Source organism: Saimiri boliviensis, chromosome 14, assembly GCF_048565385.1.
Source record: "Saimiri boliviensis isolate mSaiBol1 chromosome 14, mSaiBol1.pri, whole genome shotgun sequence".
Classification (NCBI taxonomy): domain Eukaryota; kingdom Metazoa; phylum Chordata; class Mammalia; order Primates; family Cebidae; genus Saimiri; species Saimiri boliviensis.
Window position 1 is genome coordinate 37,197,402 of NC_133462.1, and position 26,950 is coordinate 37,224,351.

The 26,950-nt window shown below is 53.4% G+C and overlaps 2 protein-coding genes across 4 annotated transcripts in view; one reads left to right on the top strand and one right to left on the bottom strand.

The window, feature by feature from the left end:
* Positions 1-4,969, top strand: part of OLFM2 (olfactomedin 2) — an 81,105-nt gene extending 76,136 nt beyond the window's left edge. For both annotated transcript variants that reach the window (XM_039465605.2, XM_003938931.3), the window contains exons 3-6: positions 184-330; positions 581-800; positions 1,151-1,257; positions 3,839-4,969. In XM_039465605.2, the coding sequence (XP_039321539.1) occupies positions 184-330; positions 581-800; positions 1,151-1,257; positions 3,839-4,516 (1,152 nt within the window). In that variant the 3' untranslated portion in view covers positions 4,517-4,969. The remainder of the gene's footprint in view (positions 1-183; positions 331-580; positions 801-1,150; positions 1,258-3,838) is intronic.
* A 4,577-nt stretch (positions 4,970-9,546) lies between these two features.
* Positions 9,547-25,497, bottom strand: PIN1 (peptidylprolyl cis/trans isomerase, NIMA-interacting 1). 2 transcript variants are annotated; one of them, XM_074384655.1, is made up of 4 exons: positions 25,310-25,497; positions 20,917-21,129; positions 11,028-11,163; positions 9,547-10,143 (listed from the first exon to the last, which is right to left on the bottom strand). In XM_074384655.1, exons 1-4 carry the CDS (start codon positions 25,365-25,367, stop codon positions 10,122-10,124), a joined length of 429 nt encoding a protein of 142 aa, XP_074240756.1. In that variant the 5' UTR covers positions 25,368-25,497; the 3' UTR covers positions 9,547-10,121. The 2 variants fall into 2 exon arrangements, with proteins under 2 accessions (XP_074240756.1, XP_039321538.1); XM_039465604.2 differs by having other exon boundaries at positions 11,053-11,163; positions 25,310-25,470.
* Between the last annotated feature and the right edge of the window lie 1,453 nt (positions 25,498-26,950).

A 26,950-nucleotide genomic window follows, 5' to 3' on the forward strand; every position in this document is an offset into this window, starting at 1 on the left:
AGGAAGGGATGGATGGATGGTTTGGGCAGGCGATTGGGAGGCTACTGGTAAGCTCAGGGGAGAAGGTGGCCTTGTTGGTCTGGTGTTTGTGCAGCCTCTGGTCCCGCCAGCCCTTATCTGTAACATCTCTGGGTTGAGGTTTGGGGAAGGAGGTCTGGTCCCTTCAGTTGTCCCCATTCCTAGGTCCAGAACGTCTCCCAGTCCATGGAGGTCCTTGAGTTGCGGACATATCGTGACCTCCAGTATGTACGCGGCATGGAGACCCTCATGCGGAGCTTGGATGCGCGGCTCAGGGCAGCTGATGGGTCCCTCTCGGCCAAGAGCTTCCAGGTGGGTCCTCCTGGGTCCAGGCCAGAGATCAAAGGAATGATTGGGATTTGGTATCCATTAGTTCCTACATTATCCACAGTTCCTACAGTGGGGTCGTGTCTGGGAAGAATCTAGGGTCCAGTCTGAACCAAATGTCAAGGGCCAGGTGTGTATCAAAGACAAAGGGTGAAGTTATGAGTCAGAGGTTGGGGTTATGTCTGGGTCAAAGACCAGGGGTCAGGCATGGCCATGCTTCCATTTTGGGGCACAGGAGCTGAAGGACAGGATGACGGAGCTGTTGCCCCTGAGCTCGGTCCTGGAGCAGTACAAGACAGACACGCGGACCATTGTACGCCTGCGGGAGGAGGTGAGGAATCTCTCCGGCAGCCTGGCGGCCATCCAGGAGGAGATGGGTGCCTACGGGTACGAGGACCTGCAGCAGCGGGTGATGGCCCTGGAGGCCCGGCTCCACGCCTGCGCCCAGAAGCTGGGTATGCCTTGGCCCTTGACCCTGACCCCTGATCTTTGATTGCCACACCCAACTCCAATATCATTTGTTTGTGCCTGGAAGCTGGGCACAGTTTTGACCTCTAACTTCTAAACCTCAACCCTTGACCTCCCTACTTAAGGCCACACCTGAGCCCAGAAGCTGGAAATGGCCCTGGCCCTTGGCCTCCAACCCCTCACTCCCAACTCAACAACATATTGGGACCAGATTTTTGAATCTTCCCTCACCCCTGGTCCCAGCTCTCCCCAACTTGATCATAACACTTCATCTTTGTCCAGCCTCTCTCGGGCTGTTCCCTTTCCCATCCTCATTCCCCCTGTTCTTGCCTCACAGGCTGTGGGAAGCTGACCGGGGTCAGTAACCCCATCACTGTTCGGGCCATGGGATCCCGCTTTGGCTCCTGGATGACTGACACGATGGCCCCCAGTGCAGATAGCCGGGTGAGTGACTGCGCCCACCCCTGGGGTCAGGGCTGGGGAGAGACAGAGCCTCTGACTGCCTATAGGTGCCCAGGGAGTCCACACTGATGACTGTCTTGTAGCCCCAAAGTGTCCTGGATCCCCCAGGGCCATTGGACTTCCCTGTCTAGTAACCCCTAAGTGACCAAGGGCTTTTCAGCCCTATGAATCCCAAAGTCCTAAAGTCTGTTGACCTCCAGTTACTAACGGTTACTGAGTTCTACTGACCAGTTCTCAGGGTCCATTGATGTCCAAGTAACCACCTGACCAATGCTTTCCCAAGGATAAGAGATCTCCTCCACCAAACACTGCTCAGTGATGTTTAGACTTCTAGTGGCTTCCGCGGTCATGACTGCCCATCACCTAGACACACAAGAACCATCCATGAGGCCGGGCTTAGTGGCTCATGCCTGTAATCTAAGCTCTTTGAGAGGCCAAGATGGGTAGATCACTTGAGGTCAGGAGTTCAAGACCAGCCTGGCCAACATGTTGAAACCCCATCTCTACTAAAAATACAACAAAAATAGCTGAGCATGGTGGTGGATGCCTGTAATCCCAGCTACTCAGGAAGCTGAGGCAGGAGAATTGCTTGAACCTGAGAGGTGGAGGTTGCAGTGAGCCAAGATCGAGCCACTGCACTCCAGCCTGGGCTATAACACCAAGTCTCAAAAAATAAAAATTAAAAAAAGGAACCATCTGTGAACTTGCCCAGTGATGATCCTGCAACAGTGACCTTCCCAGTGACTGCTATTGGTTTCCAGGTGGCCACTGGGTGTCAGAGATTACAAGTAGTAAGTAACCACCATCCCATCACAATCGCTGGCCTCTCAGGGAGTATGGAAATTCAACCAAGTGGCTGGTTTGGGAATCAGACTTAGATTTCCATTCCAGTTCCACCACTTAGCTAGGGAAATTTGGGCAAGTTTCTTAACATCTCTGAGCCTCAATTTCCTTATCTTCAAAATCAGTCAGGATAATATCAGCCTTGCAATTTTTAAGATTCTTAGCTTGATAACCAGCACTAGTAAGGGCACTTACAAATGCTAGTTAATGGCCAGGCATGGTGGCTCATGCCTGTAATCCCAGCACTTTGGGAGGCCAAGGCGGGCGGATCACCCTAGGTCAGGAGTTCGAGACCAGCCTGACCAACATGGAGAAACCCTGTCTCTACTAAAAATACAAAATTAGCCCACCGTGGTGGCTCATGCTGTAATCCCAGCTACTCGGGAGGCTAAGACAGGAGAATCATTTGAACCCTGGAGGCAGAGGTTGCAGTGAGCCATCATTGCACTCCAGCTTGGGCAACAAGAGTGAAACTCCATTTCCAAAATAAAACCAAAAAATCTGCAGGCACTTTCTCACCAAAACAAACAAACAAACAAAAAGCAAATGCTAGTTAACGTGATGACAACTGAGATGAAGATGAAAATGGTGATGACACACCTGGTCACCTCGTGGTGACAGGGTTAACCATGCAATGAATTTGAGTGATGTCTTATAACATTCAATGGCTGTAGTGACCACTAACCATCCAGTATCCAATGACCAGGGAATTCCTGGGCCCAGTGAGTCCCCAGCGGCTGCAGTGATGTCTGGGTCCCTTGGGATGAAGTGTTGTCCACTTAGGGGCTATTTTAAGACCAGTAGTGGCCGTGTGCAGTAGCTCACGCCTGTAATCCCAGCACTTTAGGAGGCCGAGGCAGGCAGATTGCTTGAGCTCAGGAGTTTGAGACCTGCCTGGGCAACATTGTGAGACCTTGTCTCTACTAAAGATAGAAAAAATTAGGCAGACCTGGTGACATACCGACTATTCAAGGGGCTGAGGTGGGAGGATTGCTTGAGTCTGGGAGGTTGAGGCTGCAGTGAGCTGTGATTGTGCCACTGCACTCCGGCCTGGGAAACAGAGTGAGACCTTGTCTAAAAAAAAGACCGCCGACTTTGGGAGGCCGAGGCGGGTGGATCACGAGGTCAAGAGATCAAGACCATCCTGGTCAACATGGTGAAACCCCGTCTCTACTAAAAATACAAAACATTAGCTGGGCATGGTGGCGCGTGCCTGTAGTCCCAGATACTCGGGAGGCTGAGGCAGGAGAATTGCTTGAACCCAGGAAGCAGAGGTTGCGGTGAGCCGAGATCGCGCCATTGCACTCCAGCCTGGGTAACAAGAATGAAACTCCGTCTCAAAAAAAAAAAAAAAAAAAAAGAAGAAGACCAATAGCACTTACTGGGATTGTGGTCCCAGTGGGGCCACACAGTTCCCCAAGGAACTAACTAAACCCCTGGGGACTCACTGGGCTCAGGAATTCCCTGGATATCGAATCGTAAGTGGTCACTGGACAGCCACTGAGTGATAAGACATCTCTTGAATTCATTGCCTATGATTAATGCTGCCACCATGAGATGATAATGGTCCCACTAGAGCCATAATTGGTCATGAGTGGCCAACAGAATTCCCATGACTAATGACCACTTAGTGATTGTTGATCTCTAATGGCTGTGGCTGGTGCTGGGATCCTTGGGTCATTGGTGGTGGTACCCCCAGTGACCAGCAGCTGCTCCATAGGTCTGGTACATGGATGGCTATTACAAGGGCCGCCGGGTCCTGGAGTTCCGTACCCTGGGAGACTTCATCAAAGGCCAGAACTTTATCCAGCACCTGCTGCCCCAGCCATGGGCAGGAACGGGCCACGTGGTATACAACGGCTCCCTGTTCTATAACAAGTACCAGAGCAACGTGGTGGTCAAATACCACTTCCGCTCACGCTCCGTGCTGGTGCAAAGGAGCCTTCCAGGCGCCGGTTACAACAACACCTTCCCCTACTCCTGGGGCGGCTTCTCCGACATGGACTTCATGGTGGACGAGAGTGGGCTCTGGGCCGTGTACACCACCAACCAGAATGCGGGCAACATCGTGGTCAGCCGGCTGGACCCGCACACCCTCGAGGTCATGCGGTCCTGGGACACCGGCTACCCCAAGCGCAGTGCTGGCGAGGCCTTCATGATCTGCGGTGTACTCTACGTGACCAACTCCCACCTGGCTGGGGCCAAGGTCTACTTCGCCTATTTCACCAACACGTCCAGTTACGAGTACACAGACGTGCCCTTCCACAACCAGTATTCCCATATCTCAATGCTGGATTACAATCCCCGGGAGCGCGCCCTCTATACCTGGAACAACGGCCACCAGGTGCTCTACAACGTCACCCTGTTCCATGTCATCAGCACCTCTGGGGACCCTTGAGCCACTGCCATGGCTCAGGCTGCTGCCTGAGGGGCCTCTGGGGGCTGGGGGCCCCTTTCATTCTGCCTGTATCCCTCAAGGGTGATCTCTCTGTCTCTGTCACACCCTCTCTCCCCCACTTTTTGCCGGGCTTTTGTTCTCTGCCTGTGTATTTCTATTTTCTCAATATCCCCTCTTCTCCTTTATTGATCTCTGCTTTTAAAACATCACTTCTTTCTTTCTGCCTTTTTATGGATGTCTTTTTCTTTTTATGGCTCTGGTTCTCCAGTTCTCTTTCCCTGTGTCTGCCTCTCTTACTCTGTCCTTCCATCCCTCCCTCCTTGCTTCCCACCCATTCCTCATCCCTCACTCCACACCCCCACCCCCAGGAGTTGAGTGCATGGATCTGTTTCTTTTTTTATTTACACTTTTTCTTTCCGGTTTGCCGGAATAAATGGGAACTTTGACATTTGATGCTTCAGTGGCTCTGTGCGTCCAACAGGGGCAGAGGTGGAGGTGGCCATGAAGTCCGAGCCTGGAGATCCCTCTCCATTGAAGATCTCCTTAATCCACGACCCAAGCTTAAGCAAACTGGGGGCAAGTGGTTCCCCAGGGCCAGCCCTTTGGTGAGATGGGTGAGGAGACCCAAACCAAAGTTTTGATCGAAAGCAATTCATTTGAAAGCAGTTTGGTCAAAACAACTGAGAATTCTAGCACAACAGTGAAAACTAGCCTCACATGAGTATTCTCCTGTCACTGGATTGCCACTCTCCGATCACTCGATGCATTACTAAGTGTTCTGGACATTTTTTCTTTTTTGAGACAGTCTCGCTCTGCCACCCAGTCCAAGTGCAGTGGCATGACCTCAGCTCACTGCAACCTCCGCTTCCCAGGTTCAAGTGATTCTTATGCCTCAGCCTCCGGAGTAGCTGTGATTACAGGTGTGCACCACCACAGCAGGCTAATTTTTGTATTTTTAGTAGAGATTGGAGTTTCACCATGTTGTCCAGGCTCGTCTTGAACTACTCAGCTCAAGTGGTCCGCCCACCTCGGCTTCCCAAAGTGTTGGGATTACAGGCGTGAGTCACTGCGCCCAGCCAGTCTGGCAATTTTCTAATTTTTTTTTTTTTGAGATGGAGTTTTGCTCTTGTTGCCCAGGAGGGCAATGGCGCCAACTCGGCTCACCACAACCTCTGCCTCCCGGGTTCAAGCAATTATCCTGCCTCAGCCTCCTGAGTAGCTGGGATTACAGGCATGCGCCACCACGCCCGGCTAATTATGTATTTTTAGTAGAGATGGGGGTTTCTCCATGTTAGCCAGGCTGATCTCAAACTCCCCACCTCAGGTGATCCGCCCGCCTCAGTCTCCCAAAGTGCTAGGATTACAGGTGTGAGCCACCTCACTCGGCCTTTTAATGGATTTTTAACAATTGGGCTGGCTTTTAAGAAGCAGAGTATAAAAGAGTAGGGGCTCCATTGAATCGACTAAAAAGATGCTGGGAAAAAAAAGTAGGGGCCAGCTGAATTTTTCCTTTTTTTCTCTTGTTGCTTTGTAATTTCAAAATTTGCTTTTAAACAAGTCACATCTGTGCCGAGTTAACTAATCACAAAAAAGCTAGGAACAGCCTAAAGGGGCACTCAGGTGCCTTCAGTTGAACACACTCACACCCTACACTTGGAGGCAGGGAGAGCCCTTAATGGGGGACCAGAACTCTTGGGAAGGGAAGGAGAGGAAAAGACAGGAAGTTTTGGAGGCAGGAAAGAAGAGTATGGGGGAGGAGACAGGAAAGGACTGAACCGGGAGTGGGCCAGATACAGCAGCTCATGTGTGTCATCCCAGCACTCTGGGAGGCTGAGATGAAAGGACTGCCTGAGCCCAGGAGTTCAAGACCAGGCAACATAGCAAGACCCCATCTCTAAAAAAAATTTACGAAATTAGCCAGGTGTGGTGATGTGCACCTACAGTCTCAGCTACGTGGGAGGCTGAGGTGGGAGGATCTCTTGAGCCCAGGAATTCAAGGCTGCAGTGAACCATGAGTGACACTGCATTGCACTCGGCCACAGAGTGAGACCTTGTCTCAATTTAAAAAATAAAAAAGGAGAAGCTAAGTCCTCAGCAGCCTTAGAGATCTGGCTAAAGGCAGGGGAGGGGAAGTCACAGAAGGAGAAGAACCAGATGAAGGCTTTATGTGAGCTAGGTCTGTCTGAAGGCCTGCGTGAGGTGTGCCTAAGCGGTAAAGCCAGGCTGGTTGGGAGGGGTACAAGGAAGGTGAGGAGCACCTTGGTGGCTCACGCCTGTAATCCCAGCACTTTGGGAGGCCGAGGTGGGCGGATCGCCTGAGGTCGGGAGTTCGAGACCAGCCTGGCCAACATGGTGAAACCCCCTCTCTACTAAAAATACAAAATTAGCCAGGCGTGGTGCATGCCTGTAATCCCAGCTACTCGGGAGGCTGAGGCAAGAGGTGGAGGTTGGAGTGAGCTGAGATCTCACCATTGCACTCCAGCCTGGGCAACAAGAGCGAAACTCCGTCTCAAAAAAACAGAAAAGAAAGGTAAGGAGCATCATCCTTGGGGCTAAGTGACCAAGAATGAAGGTAGGGGGTGCTGCCCAGGTGATCCTGCCCCATGTTGACTCCAATGGGTGGGCCTATTGAATCAAACATCATTTAAAGAGCCCCAACTGGCTCAGACCCACACCCCGCTAAGGCTGCAGAGGGGTCGCTCCCCACTCCTTCCGGGAGAGGCTCTCCCCATCTCTAATTAATGGCTTCCCTGATTAAATTATCTCCAATCTGTGCTGGCAGATCCAGGAACTCGGATACTGGAGCCATATTGGGAATGAAATGAATGAATAATAAATGGGACTGCCTAATGTACTCATTTAAAACCAATTTTTAGAGAAATTCTCAAGAAAAGCAATTAATTTCCATTTAAACGAGTATGTTTGACATCAGAAAAAAGATTCATTCCCGGATTAGCACGTGGAGAGGCACTTTACTCTGTACCTGCTGAAAAAATGAAATGAAAAGCAGCACAAAGCTGGACATCTAGAACATCTGTATCCCTGCAACTCCCACCCCAATTTACATTTATTTGGAGGCAGAGGGTCTCCACAGGGAGGGGACGGGGTGGTTTATTGGCCTTAGATCCTGGATTCTCCCACAGAAAGGTGGAGAAACGAGGCTGCTGAGGTCCACAATCTTTGTCCACGATATGCTGAGTGTTGGGGAGCCATTCTCACACTGAGATTTGGGCTGGGTGGTGTTGTGTCCATCATATGAGGTCCTCAGAGATCTCTCTCTCTCTCACACACACACACACACACACACACACACACACACAGATGCTCACTCTCTCTCACACACACACACACACACACACAGAGACGCTCAGTGCTCCTTTTGAGTTTGTGGCTTTTGTTCCAAACAAGGATGGACAGGCTAACACTTCCCAGGCCAGGATCAATCTATGTGCGTGTGTGCGTCTTTGGCTGTCCAATGTTAACTCATTGACTTTCCCACCCGTCACAAACATGGGCACAGGGAAGCCAACTCCAATCCTGGGGCACATGGAGATTGGCTCCCTGGGACGGGTCTGGCCTGGGAGGTACCTCTAAAAGATGGCACTAGGGAAGACTACACTGTCGCCAACCTAAAGGCCTGGGATTTATGCCCCGGTTCCAGGCAGGAGGGGGTGGGTGGGAAGTGAGGGAATGCAAAGCTGTTTAATAATGAATCACTGGCCCCGAAGTGGGCTCTGGTGGCATGTTTACCTAACAGTGACATTCTCATTTGGGTTTTGGCCACTGCACAGAGAAGTGCGGGGGGGCCTGGAGGAGCAGGTAGTCATACCCAGATGGGGGACTCCCGAAATCACACAGGACAGACACAGGGACAACCAGTCACATGGCACCACACAATCTTGGGCAAAGACACACACACACACACAGGTGTGGGGGCAGCGGCTCCCACAAAGGATGACGCACAGCCTTCCCTGGACCCTGCTGCTGACACAGTCAGGACACAAAGCCCATTCTTCACCTTGGAGCAGAACTCAGCAAACCCTCTGGGCCCCAGCCACTAATTTCTAATCCTTCCAGACCCAGGGCCTCCACTGTTCCAGGAGGTGTGTAGTCATTTCCCCAACCCCACATCCAACTGTTGGTGTGAATGGTGAGGCTGCTGCCTCACCCCCCACCCCACTCCACCAGGCAAGGATGGGAGAATATTCTGCCTAGTGGTGTAGCCATGCAGCCGGTCTCCCCAGCCCTCTGGGGCTGAAAGAAAACCCATTAAACCTTCTTAATGACAAACGCTCCAGCAGGCAGGCAGCAGGCGAGTGAGCGATTGCTCCCGAAGCCAGCCAGATGGGAGCAGGCGCAGGTGATTGTTTATAAGGCTCAGCCTTTATTAAAAACTCAGCACTTGGGGGAGGGGAGGTCCCCGGGGGCTGGGCTCTAGTTGCTCAGGTCCCTAAGCAATGCCAGCCAGGCACCCCCACAATCTGGGCTGGTCCCCATCAAGTGGAGGGGGGATAGGGTGTGCACGCATAACCACTTCTCCATCCAACAGACCCACAGCCTACTGACTGAACAGGGGATGGGGATCAGGCAGGCCACACCCACAGCCCCAGCACTGGTGGGGGACCCCATCTCCTTACCACCCACCCCAGGATCCCCTGTCCCACCTCAGGCACTGGAAGCTGTGTCTGCTCCCATCCCCCTCCCTGTAGGAAGCCCCTCCAGTCCGGGAGGGCCCTGTTGTCATGGTAACCGCAGCTGCAGCAAGTGCTGGGCTGGGTGCCGGGCTGGACCCACAAACCTTCCAGAAGCACCTGAGATGCCAGGGAAGCAGGTCTGAGTGCTGGGCGGCTGAACGGTGCCCACATCCCTGAGAGCCAGCTGCTGGGACTCCCCCTGGCCCAGGGCAAGGGGGAGCCTCTTGGGGGAGAATACACAGCTGGGACCCTTAGGATGGGGGATTGTGATCCCTTCCCAGTGACATGGTGCCCCCTACGCTTCCCTGGGGAGAAATGAGACACAAGAGAGTGGAGTAGTGGTTCTGGGTGTTTAATTGGGGGTAAAAGGGTGCTGCACGGTTGCTCAGAGGGCCCACTGCTGGGCCGCACGAGTGTTTGCTTTTGCAACTGAACAGAGGAGCGTGGCCTAACTAGAAACAACCTGGCCCTCGAGTCTGCCTCCAGGACCTGGGGAGACACGGGGTGGCTCTGCTGACCAGGCCTTCTCTTTGGAACACCCCTCCCACCACACTGCCCTGGTTCTGGGCGCCTCCCACCCCTGCTGAAGTCAATTCCTTAAGGGAGAGCCTGGCGGTCGCAGCCCCAACTGGGAATGGACAGGGAATGGGGACCCTAGGGCCCCCAATCTGGAAGGGCCCCCTCCCAGCCATTTTGGGAACAATAAATACTGTGTGACGGTGGCAGGGAGTAGGGGGTTTGACCACTGGCCGGCAGGCAGTGGGGGAGCTGGCGGGCCCAGCCGCCCTGCCCCACCCAGAGGCCAGGCCTGGGCTCCCCACCCTCACTCTGTGCGGAGAATGATGTGGATGCCGGAATCCGTGAACACAGGCCCGCTCATCTCTCCCGTCCGCAGCGCAAACGAGGCGTCTTCAAATGGCTTCTGCATCTGACCTGGGAGCCGGGAGGGATGGCGGGGGTGTCAAGGTGGGGTTGTCAGAGGCCAGGATGAGGCAGGGCGGGCAGCAGCCACAACAGATGGGGCTCCTGCCTGCGCTGAGCCTCACACTCATCCATCACTGTGTTTATTGCCGATGCTGAGTGGCGGCCCAGCTGGGGGCGGCAGGGCCATTAAAGAGGCCCCAGGAAGCCTGAGGACAGCATGAAGGATGGCAGGCAGGGCTGCAGCCACTGCTGCATGTTTAGGGGTCGCTTCTGTAGTGAACTCATCTCCTGGGGCCCGGTTCCCAGCCCTGCCAGGTCATCTGTCCCACCAGCCTCCTCCAAGCAGGTGGGAAGCTGCTGGCCCCATGCTGGACTCCCACTCCCCTCAGATGCCTGCACCCCACACCCCACACCCCAGCCTGGCCTCTCCCTGATGTTTGCAGACCCCAAGAAGGAAAAGGAGGATGCCTGGTCCCCTCTGCCCCTGATTTCCACTGTCCTAGCCAGACAGGCCTAAACTCAGGGCCACCTCCTCTCACCCCTGAGAGGGATTCTGGGGGACACGCCCTGGGATGGGACTCTCAGGGAACCCAGCCTTAAACCCCCAAAGGAAGAGGCAGAGGACAGGACGCACCTGCCTTGGTGGGCCCAGGATGAGGATATCTGTGCAGACACACACAGAGACCATCCCCCCAGGGTACGGATGATACCAAGAAGAAAGCTCTACAGCCCCCACCCTGTGTGGCCCTGGCCCTGCCCAGCAGAGCAGACTGAAGCCTGAGGAAGGGGCTGTGCTGCCACCTGCTGGACCCTGAAGGGCCTTGTGGCACCCTGGAGCCCAGTGCCCAGACCCTCCCGGCCTCTACCACTTAGGGAGGAGAGGGTCCCCAGACCTGGTGAAGCCCATTCCTTGCGCACCTCTGCTGAAGGCGCCCAGGTCTCCCCTGGCCTTGGCCGAGCTGCAGTCGCTGAATTGTGAGGCCAGAGATTCAAAGTCCTCCTCTCCTGACTTGATCTTCTGGATGTAGCCTGCGGACACGGAATGGAATAGGAGTGCCAGGTCAGGGACAGGGGCACCTGACCAAACGTGATGGAGGGCTCCAGAACTGGTTGGGAGGGGGGCAGCACTTCACTTGGAAAGCCTCCCCCTACAGGTGCACATGCTCCCCACAACTCTTCTCATACACACTTGCATCCGCAGTCACACCTCTCCTCACCCACACCCAAGAAGATGCACCTTCACGTGCATCAGCCCTTGGTGCACCCCACCAGTCATCCATGAGCCCTGCCACCCTGAGTCTCACAGCCCTGCTCCTGTCACTCTCTCAGCACATGCACACACACACACACGAGGGAAAATCTATATCCAAGCTGGACAGGCCAGAGGAGAGTGGGAGGCAGGGAGAGGCTGACCCAGGCAGCCCTCCCATGCTGTCCCATCTGGGAAGAGCAGCCTGGCACTGGGAAAGGCCTCCGAGGCCTGGTGGGCTTTGCAAGGGACACTCGAAGACCAGGGGTCCCAGGGTCCCAGAGGCAGACAACAAAGCTCTTCTCCCAGCTCCCCACCTACAGTCTGCATGCTGGCAGAACTCCGGATGGCCCTGCCCTGTGTGGCCCAAACCAGCCCAACAGGTCTGAATCTCCAGGAGGCAGGGGAGGCCAGGGCTGCCAGCAGAGGGGGCAAGATGGCAACACAGTAGCATCTGAGTGACTCATGTTTCCAGAGCCAAGTGGGGAGGGCTGAGTGTATGTGCACGTGGTGTGTGGGGTGTGAATGTGTGTGAGCAACTGTGTGTATGCACACTTGTGCATGTGCCAGGAGAGGAGGAACGGCTTGCCACCTTCTTGACTCCAGGCTGCCACCAGGCAGGTGCTCATGGGCCAAAGCCTGCCTACCCCCAATCCTTTTGCTCTGACATGAACAGGTATCCCTTCCAGTGTCCTCCCTAGGCCAGCAGTGCAAAGCCCCAGCAAGCCAGGGCAGCCCCCTGGGTGACCTGCACCCACCCTGTGTACCTGACAGCCTGACAGTGGCGGGGACCTCAGTTCTCTCCAGCGTGAGGGTCAACCTGACACATTCAGTAGGGGGTTTCTTACCATCACCCTGACTTCTACCCATTGCTCCTCTGACCAAATGAGTCTGTGACACACCTGCTGGCCGACCTGCCCAGAACACATAGCTGACACACCTGCCTGGAGCCTGCTGAAGGCCACGGGGACGCTGCTGGTGACCTAGCCAGTGCTGGGAGGCCTGGACACCCAGCCGTGGCATCTGCTGAACACAATGAACTCATCCAAGTGTCCCCAGGGCCCCTCAGCCTCACACTCTGACCTGCTCGGGATTGCAGTAGAAATGGTACCACTGTGAAAGCATAGCCTTAGCTCCCTGTTGGGTTGCATGTCATGGCAGCCACCAGTGTTCCAGTATGAGTTGCACGTCACCAGGACCTGCCACGCCTACCGGACATCCCTTTGACCCTCAGCCTGACAGTCAGTCTTGTGCCAGCAGCTGGGACACACGGCACAGTGCCCAGCCCCGAGTAAGACCCTGACAAACATCCCTTGCTGTCATCATTCTTTCCCCTGTGGGAACTGCATCCCAGGGATGACGCAGCCTCTACTACTCTGCTCCCCCGTCCCTGGCCCTCCCAGCCCACGTGTCCTGGTCAGATCTGGCCACCACCGTGAGGCACTGTGTGGTGCCCGTCCGACAGGGACATCGATGCCATACAGGGTCCCAGCTTCTCTTGGGATGACACACTGCAGTGGCTTCTGCCCATGATACCCTGGTTTGCTCAGAACACCCCACTTCTAGGGCTGCCAGGGGGTACCCCTGTGTGCCAGATATATCCACCAGTGACTCCAAACTGAACCAATGTTACTAGGACTCCTCCTACCCCTCTTCTCCCTGGACTTCTAGGTATCTCCATGGCCTTAGGCACACAGCACTGGAGTCCCCTGCCCCTCTTCTGTCTGGACCACTAAGCCAGCCAGGGATCTCGACTGCATGGTACCCCCGGGGGTACCCACCTGCCTCGGGGAAGCAGGACTGCCTGCAGGCCCTGAGCATCTGAGGAGCCAGGCCCTGAACATGCATCACCTTGCCGCAGCTCCCAGCAGCCACAAATGGGGGCACAGCCACAAGGATCCCTGAAATTGGACAGCCCACCCAAAGTTGTTCTTTTTAACCCACACAGTGTACAAGCCATACTGCTAAACAAATAAAAGCTACACTTTGGTGCCCCCATAGCTCACATCACCCAGATCTGCCTCTGACGTGCCAGCTCTCTCAGCTTTGATGGGAGCCTGCAATGACTGTTTTTGTTTTCCTTTTGCAGAGATGGGGTCTCACCATATTGTCCAGGCTGGCCTCGAACCCCTGGGCTCCAGCAATCCTCCTGCCTCAGCCTCCCAAGTAGCTGAGATGACTTTTTAAAAATAGCACTCTTAAACCCAAGAGTACACTCCAGCCTGGGCAACAAGAGCAAAATTCCATCTCAAAAAAAAAAAAAGAAAGAAAGAAAAAGAAAAGAAAAGCACTTTCTTCCTCAATTCCTTCTCTCTGAGGCTGACCTTGAGGGGTTCGGTCCTGAGTGTCTTGTTAGCTCAGCCTGTACCCAACCCCCAAACAATGATGTCCTCCTACTCACACCCTGCTCCCCTGCCTCTCAGGTCTTGGCTTAAACCTCATGTCCTGCCTGAAACTCACCAGCTATCCTCTGGTCTCCCCCCAGAAGCCTCCCCTAAGTCCCATTGTGTGAGGCGCCTTCCCCTGGGTGCTACGTTTACCACCATCCAATTGGTGGGTTGCTTGACTGCCTCACAGTGTAGGAACAAAGGCTGCCAGGTTGGCCTTGTTCATTGCTGCACCCCCAGCACCCAGCACTGTGCACAAAACAGGTGTTCAGGAATGTGCAAGAAGTTCATGAATAAATGAGACAGAAATAGGTCATGGGAAAGAAGGGAGACAGGGACTCACCACAGGGCTTGAAGCAGAAATGCTGGAGTCTCATGCCCTGTCTACCTGAAACTCAGGCTGCAACCCTAAGGCCAGACTTCAGGGCCTCCTCCAGGACATGTCCCAGCCTTGCATGATGGCACCAAAACCCATGAAATTTAATGGGTGCTGTTGGGTGCTAGAGCCCCATCCTGAGTCAATGTGGCCCAGCTTAAAACCACATAGACGTAGGGCAGCCTCTCCAGGAGTTCTCAGTCTAGAGCAGTGGCCTCCACCTGCTTCAAGGTGTTCAGAACCCCCTGAAATTGCATGCACAACAGAACAGCCCGTCTGTGCTGGCAGACCCCATTCAGTCTGCTCACAGTGTATCTATCCACAAAGTCCAGGAGGATACGTTACAAGTGCTGAGTCCAGACTCTGTCGGGTTCAGATCCTAGCTCTGCCACTCCTGAACAATGCGAGTATGGCAGGTGACTTTACCTCTTGGAGCCTCACTCAATTGGCCTGTAAAATGGGATAACAGCTACTCCCACGTTGGAGGCTGTTCCACGTAGTGAGTCAGTGACTACTCAAGCAGTGGCTGGTGCAGAGCAGGCCCCTGACAGCTCCAAGCTGCCCATCCATTATGGACTCAATGTTTGTGTCACCCCAAATTCATGTGTTAAAGCCCTAACTCCCAGTGTGGCTGCATTTGGAGATGGGGACTTCAGGAAAGTAACTAGGGTGAAATGAGGTCATAAGGGTGGGGGCCCTGATCCAACAGGATTAGCATCCCTTTTTTTTTTTTGAGACAGGGTCTGGTTCTGTCACCCAGGTTGGGGTACAGTGGTGCAATCTTGGCTTACTTCAACCTCTGCCTCCCAGGTTCAAGCAATTCTCCTCCTGCCTCAGCCTCCCGAGTAGCTGGGATTACAGGCATGTGCTACTACATCTGGCTACATTTTTAAAAAAATATTTTTAGTAGAGACAGGGTTTTGCCACATTGGCCAGGCTGGTCTTGAACTCCTGACCTCAGGTGATGCACCCACCTCAGTCTCCCAAAGTGCTGGGATCACAGGCATGAGCCACCACACCTGGCCAGGATTAGTGTCCTTATAAGAAGAGACACCAAAGAGCTCATGCTTCACTCCATGCACATGCGCCTGGAGAACGCCATGTGAGCACACAGTGAGAGGGGAGCCGTCTAGCAGCCAGGAAGGGGTTTCTCACCAGGAACAGAATCTGAGGGTACCTGGATTATGAACTTCTGGCCTCCAGAACTGTGGAAAGCAATGACTGTTGTTTAAGCCACACAGTCTATGGTATTTTGTTACAACAGTCCAAGCTAATGTACTACAGTGACCTAGGTAGGAGGGAACAAATGGGGTGGTCCTTGACCCCAAAAAGGTTTCGAGATGTGCTCTCTCCTCTGCCTTGCCAGATCACTACCCTGCTTCTAGCATACCTCCCCAAAGCTGCCCAGGCACCACAGGGGAAGGTGTCTGGTCAGGGAAAGAGGTGACAGGGTCAGGTCTGAGAAGACCAAAATCTAGCAGGAGGGGCTAGAGGCTGGCCAGAGCCCAGCAGGCTTGAAGGGTGTCAGTGACCTTGGGGACACCAGGGCTGACCTGGATGCTGGGATGGGTATGTGGGTAGGATGGCTGCTCATAGTCTCAGCCTCCCTGAGACCCTCCAGGCCCTGGGCATGTGAGGGGTGGAGAGCAGGCACAGAGGGCTTCTCCATGGCCCATCCTCTTTAGACAAGGACACTAGCAATGACTCCCTTGGATCCCTGACAGCCTCTGGCTGCAGCCCAGCAGCTGCAGAGGAGCCAATGCTGCGAAAAGGAGTCTCAGAAGAAAACATGGAGGCCCCGGCTCTCACTGTGGGCAACCTGTCCCTTCAAGGCAAAGATGGAGCACCAGATCTAAATAAGCAGTGATGAGACTCGGCCCACTGGGGAGTGAGCTGCCCAAATCATGATCTCGTGATCACCCAGCACAAGCCCAAGGCAGGGGGAGAACATCCACTTCATGCAAGAGAAAACAAGGCCCAGGTGCCCAATGCCCTCACTGATGTCACACGAGTATCTGTTACCGAGTATACCTCAGCCAGGGCCACCTCACTGTACCCTCTTAACGACCCCTGAGGGGATCTGCCCCAGCCCTTTCTCAGGCAGGAGGATACTGAGGCCAGGAGAGGGAGGTCGGGAGCCAAGGTTATCATCTGTGCACTCAGTCCACCAGGCCTCCTATGGTCCTATCCAGAACTCTTTCTATGGGCTGTGACGTGGCAGCAGAAACTGCCCTGTGAGCAGAGGCCTTGACTTGACCTCAGCTCCCCCATTATACACACCCGAATGACTGGTGTTGAGGCTCCACCACACAGAATACACCAGCCACTGAGCCCATCACTCCTGGATCCTCATAGCCACCCTCTCCCTATTCTACAGATGAGGCAACTGAGGCTCAGGGAATGAAGACCACACAGCTGGCACTGGAATTCAGAGGTGTACAAGCCCAGGGTGGGTCACGCTGTTCTGCCCTGACCCTCTCCCAGGCACCCCATTCCTGCCCACCTAATCCATTACCCAGTCCTCTCCATTCTGCCTCCTGAATCTCTCTCAGGTCTGCTCCCTCTCACTTCTTCCTCCACTCCCAGCCCCCAAGTTCAAGTCACACCGCCTCTTGCTGCAATTCCTCCCACAGCTTCTACCAGGTGTGAAGGTGGGGCTCCTGCTAACATTCTCAAATCTGCAGGTACCGACGGCAAGGCCCCAGGGCCAGCTGCTTATCAGGCACAGCGGTCCAACCCAGAGATGGGGGAGATGTTCTCGACCACCACACCCAGACCCGTGCCCTCCTCACTGTCCTCACTGCCCTCATCAGCCTCAGCCTTCTTCCAGCTCTCGACAGGATCACCCAGAGCAGCTCTGTCCTTTGCCTGGCTACTCTGCTGACCCCCAGGTGCCCACCTCATGCCACTTCATCCCCAAATGCTATGCCCTCCTGCTCACTCTTATTGGGTCCAGAAGCCTCAGAACAGAGACCACTAGAGCTGTGGGGACCTGAGGGGTCATCTTGCGATTCTCTCCTGACTTCTCCCCCACTTCTTTCTCGTGCCCTGGGGCAGCCAGAACCTTCTGGGCCTTCCAGCTTCCCTGCCCCTTGACATTCTAGCTTCACAGATCATTCCTGAAAGCAGAGCACTGCTGGGTTCCTCTCCTCATCCCACATGGCCACGTTATGTCCTGCTGCCTCCAGGAAAGAACCCAACCTCCTTATCTGACAAGGACCCTCCCTCAACTCAGCTGAGACTTGCCTGTGAAGGGTCTCACCACCCCCCAGCTCCCTGCAAAGCCTTCCCCAGAGTCCTGGCTACACCCTAGCTCTAGGCATTTATTTCTGCCCTGTCCTCTGCCAGGAATCCTTCTTGCTTCCTACTGGCTCACAAAACAAGGCTGGGAGACTGACTCTGGGCCAAGCTTTGTGTGGCAGGATGGGAATACAGAGGAAAGAGTTCCAGTCCCTGCCCTCAGAAGTCAGGAGCCTGGCTCTTTAATCAGCCTTCAAGACTGTGTGCAAGAACTCAGCTTCTATTGTACTTACATATAAAGCTAACAGGTGCCACTTACTGTGCTAGATGCCACATTGGGGTTGTGTGTATGAAGTAACATCCTAAAGGCCAGGACTGGACCAAGTGATGACAGAGTAAAACCACAGCCAGCACTGACCGAGTATACACTCTGCCAGTCCCTATGCTACCACAACCAACAATTGCAATCACAGTGACCACCAACAATGACAGAACATTTACTGATGCCAGGAGCTGTTATTCACATTTTACTGTATTAGCTAGGAGCCCTCACAACAACACCGTGAGGTGGGTCCTCTTATTCTAATACTAATTTTATAAATCAAAAAGACTGACAGCCAGGCGGGTGGCTCACGCCTGTCATCCCAGCACTTTAGGAGACTGAGGTGGAAGGAACACTTGAATCCAGGAGTTTGAGACCAGCCTGGGCAACAGGGTAAAACCTCGTCTCTACTGAAAACGCAAAAATTGGCCAAGTGAGGCGGCTCAGGTCTACAATCCTAGGACTTTGAGAGGCGCCAAGGTGGGTGGATAATCTGAGGTCAGGAGTTCGAGACTAGCCTGGCCAACATGGGGAAACCCTGTCTCTACTAAAAAATACAAAAAATTAGCTGGGCATAGTGGTGGGCGCCTGTAATCCCAGCTACTAGGGAGGCTAAGACAGGACAATTGCTTGAACCTGGGAGGCGGAGGTTGCAGTGGGCCAAGATCGCACCACGGCACTCTAGCCTGGGTGACAGAGCCAGACTCTGTCTCAAAAAAAAAACAAACAAAATAAATAAATAAATAAATTAGCGAGGTGTGGTGTTACGAGCCCACAGTCCCAGCTATTTGGAAGGCTGAGGTGGGAGGATCACCTGAGCCCAGGAATGTTAAGGCCGCAGTGAGGTATGATCACTGCACTCCAGACTGTGTGACAAAGTATGACCCTGTCTCAAAAGAAGAAGGAGAAAAAGACTGAAGTCCAGAGATGTTAAGTAACTCACTCAAGATCACATAGCCAGGACCTGGCAGAGCTGCAGAGGAATCCAGGCTGTCTGGACATGGTTGAAAGAAGCAGGGACAGCACAAGAGGGTTCTGGAGACTCTGAGAAAGGTTGTCAGACACAACTTGCTGCAAGAATGGAAATGTTTTATATTCCCACTGTCCAAGATGCCAGCCAGTAGCTAAAGTATGACCAGTGTAATTGAGAAACAATTTTTGATATCATCTTATTTAAGAGAGGGTTTTGGGCTGGGCGCGGTGGCTCAAGCTTGTAATCCCAGCACTTTGGGAGGCCGAGGCGGGTGGATCACGAGGTCGAGAGATAGAGACCATCCTGGTCAACATGGTGAAACCCCGTCTCTACTAAAAATACAAAAAATTAGCTGGGCATGGTGGCACATGCCTGTAATCCCAGCTACTCAGGAGGCTGAGGCAGGAGAATTGGCTGAACCCAGGAGGCGGAGGTTGCGGTGAGCCGAGATCGCGCCATTGCACTCCAGCCTGGGTAACAAGAGTGAAACTCGGTCTCAAAAAAAAAAAAAAAAAAAAAAGAAAGAGGGTTTTGCTCTGTCACCCTGGCTGGAGTGTGGCAGCACGATCTCAGCTCACTACAACCTCTGCTTCCTGGGCTCAAGGGATCCTCTCACCTCAGTCTCCCGAGTAGCTGGTACTACAGGTGTGCACCACCACGTCCAGCTAATTTTTATATTTTTCGGGCTCAAGTGATCTTCCTGTCTTGACCTCCCAAAGTGCTGGGATCACACGTGTGAGCCACTGCATCTGAGCAGTAATATTATTTTAATTAATTTACACGGAAATAGCACGTGGGGAATGGCAGCCAAACTGGACAGCTTTAGACAGGGTTCTGCAAATGACAGCCTGCAGGCCAAATCCTGACTGATTTTGTAAATAATAAAAGTTTTCTTGGCACAGAGCCATGACCATGTGCTTGGTTACATATTGGTTATGGCTGCTATCTAGTTACAAAGCAGAACTGACGGGGACCGCATGGCCTACAAAACCTAAAATATGCTGGGCGCGGTGGCTCAAGCCTGTAATCCCAGCACTTTGGGAGGCCGAGGCGGGTAGATCACTAGGTCAAGAGATCGAGACCATCCTGGTCAACATGGTGAAACCCCATCTCTACTAAAAATACAAAAAATTAGCTGGGCATGGTGGCGCGTGCCTGTAATCCCAGCTACTCAGGAGGCTGAGGCAGGAGAATTGCCTGAACCCAGGAGGCGGAGGCTGCGGTGAGCCGAGATTGCGCCATTGCACTCCAGCCTGGGTAACAAGAGTGAAACTCCGTCTCAAAAAAAAAAAAAAAAAAAAAAAAAAAAAACCTAAAATATTTATCATCTGGCCTTTAAAGTTTGCCACCCCAGTGCCAGACTGCAGAAGACAGAACAGAGAAGGGAATAGCTTCCTCCTTTAGGTCAGAATTAACTCACTAGCTGTGCTGGCATTCACTACTCCTCTTTCTTCCTTTCTTTCTTTTTTGAGATGGAGTCTCGCTCTCCTGCCCAGGCTGGAGTGGAGTGGTGCAATCTCAGCTTACTGCAACCTCCGCCTCCCAGCTTCAAGTGATTCTCTTGCCTTAGTCTCCCTAGTAGCTGGGATTATAGGCATGTACAACCACGTCCAGTTTATTTTTGTATTTTCAGTAGAGATGGGGTTTTGCCATGTTGGCCAGGCCTGACCTCAGCTGATCTGCCCTCCAAGACCTCCCAAAGTGCTGGGATTACAGGTGTAAGCCACCGTGCCCTGTATGCACTCACTACCTTTCTGACGGCTCTCTCTGGATCTACCTACATATGTGACTCAGGCCCCTACTGGATGATATTACTATTGACAATAGTTCCCACAGCCTGAGGGCCCACTGTGCAAAATGCATTGCCTTATTCCTTGGAACTTTCACAGTGGTCCTCAGAAGATGCCCATTTTACAGAGAAAGCTAAGTCTAGGGGAGGTGACATGAGTCCCCCCCCAAATGTCACAGAATTCACAGAGGCACACTACTACCTGAACTGGGGTCTGCCAGCCCCCAGGCTGGGTCCTCTGCCCTTACCTGGCTCACCCTCAAATGCCAGATGGAAGGGAAAGAGAACGGCCGCTGTGAAGGTCAGGGTCACATACTAGCATTTTTGTGTTGGCCAACACCACTCCTGGTAGCTGAGCAAGCTGGGGTGAAGGGTCTGGTGTGACTTCTACAAAGGCCCATCTGAAAAAAGACCCCCTCCCAAGCCCCTGCCCTTGCCCTGCTCACCGTTGATAAGCTCCAGAGCCTCCTCCTTGGTCCGGGTGATCTTCTCCTGCCGCCAGGACGAGGGCCGCCTTGACTGGCTGTGCTTCACCAGCAAGTGTGAGCAGCGGACCCTGGCGGGCTCCCCCTGCCCATTTTTGCCACCACTGCTGCTGTTGCCGCTGGGCCGCTCCCACTGGCTGGCATTAGTGATGTGGTTGAAGTAGTACACTCGGCCTGGAGGGGAGGGCAGGCGGGAATTCAGCTGGGGCTGTGCTCACAGGACACTACCTGGCCCCACAGCCAAAAACCAGGGTAAGGGCCTGGCCTGGGGAAGTGCCTTCATTCAGTAAATCAATGGCATGTCCACCACGTGCCACAGGCTCTCCAGACATGGGCCAATGTGGCAGGACACAGTCACTGCCCTTAGAGAGTTAACATTCTAGGTGAGAGCAGACAGGCACTAAACAAGCAAATGAAACGCAGGATAATTTCAATCACTGATAACCTCAAGGAGGAAAATAACCCAGAGTGATGGAAAGAGAAGAAGCTGGGGGAGAGGGAGTGACTGCAAGCATGGACTCAGCAGCCAGACCGCCTGAGTTCAAATCTGAACCTGGGTTCAAATGTAATCTACCTTCCCTAAGCCTCAGTTTTCTCACCTGTCAAATGGAGACAACAGTCCCTACCTTAGGATCACTGAAATAACTAAATAATAATTTTTCAACATTTTAAAAAGGGCTAAGTACGATGGCTCTTGCCTGTAATCTCAGCACTTCGGGAGGCCAAAATGGGGTGAATAACCTGAGGTCAGGAGATTGAGACTTCCCTGGCCAACATGGTGTAACCCCGTCTCTACTAAAAATACAAACATTGGCCGGGCACAGTGACTTTTGCCTGTACCAGCACTTTGGGAGGCTAAGGTGGGCTAATCACCTGAGGTCAGGAGTTTGAGACCAGCCTGGCCAACACAGTGAAACCCTGTCTCTACTAAAAATACCAAAAAAATTAGCCAGGCATGGTGGTGGGCACCTGTAATCCCAGCTACTGGGAGGTTGAAGCAGGAGAATTGCTTCAACACAGGAGGTGGAGGTTGCAGTGAGCTGAGATTGTGCCATTGTACTCCAGCCTAGGCAAAAAGACAGAAACTCCGTCCCAAACAAACAAACATTAGCTGGGTATGGTGGTGTATGCCTGTAATCCCAGCTACTTGAGAAGCTGAGGCAGGAGAATTGCCTGAATCTAGAAGGCAGAGGCTACAGTGGGCCAAGATCATGCCACTGCACTCTAGCCTGGGTGATAAGAGTGAGACTTTGTCTCACCAAAAAAATAAATAAAATAAAAATAAAAACAGGATGGCCACAGTGGCTCACACCTGTAATCCCAGCACTTTTTTTTTTTTTGGAGACGGAGTTTCACTCGTTACCCAGGCTGGAGTGCAATGGCGCGATCTCAGCTCACTGCAACCTCCGCCTCCTGGGTTCAAGCAATTCTCCTGCCTCAGCCTCCTGAGTAGCTGGGACTACAGGCGCGCACCACCATGCCCAGCTAATTTTTGTATTTTTAGTAGAGACAGGGTTTCACCATGTTGACCAGGATGGTCTTGATCTCTTGACCTCGTGATCCATCCACCTCGGCCTCCCAAAGTGCTGGGATTATAGGCATGAGCCACCGTGCCCAGCCTTAATCCCAGCACTTTGAGAGGCTGAGGCAGCTGAATCACCTGAGGTCAGGAGTTAGAAATCAGCCTGGTCAACATAGTGAAACCTCATCTCTACTAAAAATATAAAAATTAGGTGGGCATGATGGCAGGCGCCTGTAATCCCCGCTACTCGGGAGGTTGAGGCAGGAGAATCGCTTGAACCCAGGAGGCAGAGGTTGCAGCGAGCCAAGATCGCACCACCGTACTCCATCCCGGGCAACAGAGCGAAACTCCGTCTATAAATACATAAATGAACAAATTAAGAATTGGGCCAGGTGCTGCCACAGTGGCTCATGCCTGTAATCCCAGCACGTTGGAAGGCTAAAGCAGGCGGATCATCTGATGTCAGGAGTTCAAGACCAGCCTGACCAACATGGAGAAACCCTGTCGTTACTAAAAATACAAAATTAGCTCTGCGCCAGGGCTCATGCCTGTAATCCCAGTACTCTGGCAGGCTGAGGCAGGCAGTCATGAGGTCAGTTTGAGACCTGCCTGCCAAGCATAGTGAAACCCTGTCTCTAGTAAAAACACAAAAATTAGCTGGGTGTAGTGGTGTTCACTTGTAATCCCAGCTACTCAGGAGGCTGAGGCAGGAAAATCGCTTGAACCCAAGAGATGGAGGTTGCAGTGAGTCGAGATTGTGCCATTGCACTTCAGCCTGGGCAACAAGAGTAAAAACTGTCTCAAAAAAAAAAAAAAGGGCATGGTGGCTCACACCTATAATCCCAGTACTTTGGGAGGCTGAGGCAGGCAGATCAGGAAGTCAGGAGTTTGAGACCAACCTGGCCAACATGGTGAAATCTGGTCTCTACTAAAGATACAAAAAATTTGCCAGGTGTTGTGGGTGGGGTGGGGGACACACCTGTAATCCCAGCTACTTGGGAGGCTGAGGCAGGAGAATCGCTTGAACCCAGGAGGCAGAGGTTGCAGTGACTGAGATCGTGCCATTGTACTCCAGCCTGGGTGACGGCAAGACGCCATCTCAAAATAAATAAATTAAATAAATTATCCATGCATGGTAGTGCGCGCCTGTGCTCCAGCTACTTGAAAGGCTAAGGTGGGAGGATTTTTAAGTCTGGGAGTCAGAGGCTGCACTGCAGCCTGAGCCACCAAGTGAGATCGTCTTCAAAGAATAACAGTAAGAATGAAGTACTAAATTAGCTCACACATCTGCAAAATGGCTAGGATAGAAACTGGCACACATTAAGAGTGGGATAGCCTTTATTATCTCCACTGTATAGGCGACAAAATGGAGGCCTCACCTTTTGCATCTCTGGGAATGGCATCAATGGGTATAGCTTCCTGAGTGTTTACTCTGCTCCAGGCACACACAGGGGGAGACAGGAACCGTACTCAGGTAGGTCACACCCAAAAGCTCTGCTCTTAGTTACTACCCAGTGCACGGTGTTGCAGAGCTAGGAACCAGCATTATTGGTGGCGAGATGTTACCCAGGGAGTGAGGGGTTCAAAGGAGTGAAGACTATGAACAAGAAGCTGGAAGTAAAGACCCTGTTGGGTGTCATTCCAAAGGCTGACAATTCGCCTGGGTGACATGGAGTGTCACCCATAAAGGAAGCCATCTGGGTTGAACTGAACAGAAATAGCAGAAAGGGGCCCAGAGCATCCAGTTTATGCTGGAGGTCCAAGCCACAGGCCAGGGCTAGACAAGAGCGCAGTGGGTGAGAGCACGGATTTCAGGGGCAAACGCAGCTGAGCTACTGACACTCAAAAACCTTGGCAATGGGCTCTATCTCCCTGCACTTCAGTTTTCTCATTTGAAAAATGGGGATGAGAAAATAAGGAGATCAAACATCATGGGGTTAATAGGAGAGTCCATGTTTGCAAAGCGTTCACCATAACCTGGCACTCAACCAAGGAAAATTATTACTGCAAATGCGATTGCTATGGGCTCTGGAGGCAGCAGAGTGACTCGGGTCCTGCTCACAGATGCTGAGTCTGCTCCTCAGGAGTTTGCAGTGACATGGGCAGGGGAATCTGGAAGTAAACTGCCTAGGTACTAGGTCCTAATCCAACCCCAGGCCCCTGAAATGAATTATGTTGGACGAGTTCCTTCAGTGTTCTGACCTCAGTTTCCTAACTGGTAAGATGGAAGTAATAACTACCTGGCTCCGAGTTGTGGCAATTCAGCGAGAACTTAAAGCGCCTGATACAGAGACAAACGTGCCCGGTTACCGGCAATATTATCATTGTGGCTAACTCTTAAATCGGGACTGAGCACAGGGGCCATCGTCTGGCAGAATGTCACCGGCGATGTCGCAGACTCAGCATTAGGTGTACGCGGTAGGGGTGTTAGCAGCGATAGGTTGATGGACCCGAGGCTGGGCAACAACCCACGCCCTATGCAGGGTACTGGGGTGTCCCCGGGCCCAGCAAGTGCAGAGACGTCCCCCCGGGGCGTCAGGTGCATTAGGCCGAGAAGTATCTGCCGGGCCAGCAGGACCAAGGCCATCGCCCCGGCCTCCCAGGGCCCTCACCCGCCCAACCCCCTGCCTCAACTTCCTGTGGCTTCCCGGCGGCTTCTGAGGCTCGCAGCCCCCATAACAGGGCGGGCCGGGGCCGTTACCCCCGGGGCGGCGCGGAGGAGCCAGGACCCCACGGGAGGGAGGCAGCGCTGCCGCCGCGCCTGAGGGGCGAGCTCGAGCCCTGCCTACGCGGGCCCGCGCGGTCCCGTCCCAGCCCCGACCCCCGCGGCACCTGAGCTGCGGCTCATGCGCTTCTCCCAGCCGGGCGGCAGCTTCTCCTCGTCCGCCATCTTCCCTCCTGCCGCAGCGCCTGCTCCGCCTCAGCCGCGCCGCCTGTCGTCCGTGCCCGCCCGCCGCCGCCGCCGATTGGCTAGGCGCGCTCCGCAACGGGGCCCGGTGGCGACACTCATTGGATGCCTCAACCGTCCGGATTGGCTTTCCAGCCCTCTATTGGGTAGAAGAGAGATGGGGCGGACCCTCCCACGTTGTCCCCCCGAGCCCCGCCCCCGGTCAGCCTCAGTCCGGCCCCGCCCACTCGCTCTCCCCGGCTCCTGAGTGGTTCGAAGCGAAGCGGACCCGCCCTTCTCAACGCCCTTTGGCGAGCGCCAAAAACTCCTGACCCCTTCTTGGCGCGTCTCGCCGCAGAGCCCACTCAGGCGGGATATAACTTACTGACTGGCTAATGCAGCAGCAACTCCCGCCCTTCTGAGCTGTTCCCGGAGCTCGCAAGCCCCCAGCCCTCCCTTTCGGCAGCGTCTGGCTGATGCAGAGGTAACGGCGGCCGAGGAGGTACTTGGGCGGGGCGGTGCTGCCTCTGCTGTTGCCATAGCAATGCAGTTGTCTTGGAGATGAGCACCTAAGTGCCCGAAGCTTAAATTTGGCTCCTCCATCCTCCCTCTTCCCACCTGTTTCCCCCAGATGTCCAAAGCTCACCCAGCCCCTTTTATATTTTGCAGGGCTAACCTTTTCCCTATGCTCTGGACCCAAACGCCTTCCACGTCCTTTGAAATTTGTTTACTTCCCTTATTCCCTCGCAGTCTGGCTCCTTCCTCCATCCTGGGTGACCGGTGGGTGCAGACACTGACATTCGTATAAGAACACGGAGGAGGTGCAGGTGGGAGGATATGAGCTCAGTTTTAGCCAACTTAAAATAAGAGTCTGCAGAGCTTGTGGGACACAGAGGAGGTATTTGGGGACCCAGGGTTGGGGAACTGTGGGTAGATACGGGATTTGAAGGCGCTGACAGTGAAGAATTCAACTACAGTTCACCTACCATAGACCCCTATGTGACCGTTAAACAGAATGAGGTTCAGTGAACTCATAGGGAAACCTGCCCACAACAAATGAGACGAAGGATGCAGAAGAAGGCTAAGGGAAGTCTGGAGTCAGACTTGGGTTTAAAGGCTGGCACTGCCACTTGCTATGTGACCTTGAACTGATTACTTAACGTTACTCTGTACTTTGGTTTCCCAATCTGCAAAGGGGAGATAAGCAATAATACATACTTCTGTTTAATGTGAAGATTAAATTAATCCACATAAAGCACTCAAGCCAGACTTGGTGGCTCACTTCTATAATCCCAACACTTTGAGAGGCTGAGGCAGGAGGTTCACTTGAGCCTAAGTTTGCGACCAGCCTCAGCAACAGAGAAAGACCTTGTCTCTACCAAAAAAAAAAAAAAAAAAAAAAAAAAAATTAATTAGCTGGATGTGACAGGGGGCAGTGGCTCACACCTGTAATCCCAGCACTTTGGGAGGCTGAGGCAGGGGGATCACCTGAGGTCGGGAGTTTGAGACCAGCCTGACCAACATGGAGAAACCTCGTCTCTACTTAAAATACAAAATTAGCTGAGCGTGGTGGCACATGCCTGTAA

What these genes read in the sequence shown, in the direction of transcription:
- PIN1 (XM_039465604.2), bottom strand. Translation starts at nt 25,367, where the DNA reads ATGGCGGACGAGGAGAAGCTGCCGCCCGGCTGGGAGAAGCGCATGAGC. An exon ending in GGCTCTGGAGCTTATCAACG is followed by an intron (nt 11,164 to 20,916) that starts GTGAGCAGGGCA and finishes CCGTGTCCGCAG; the next exon opens with GCTACATCCAGAAGATCAAG. An exon ending in CCTGGGCGCCTTCAGCAGAG is followed by an intron (nt 10,144 to 11,052) that starts GTGCGCAAGGAA and finishes CCCGGCTCCCAG; the next exon opens with GTCAGATGCAGAAGCCATTT.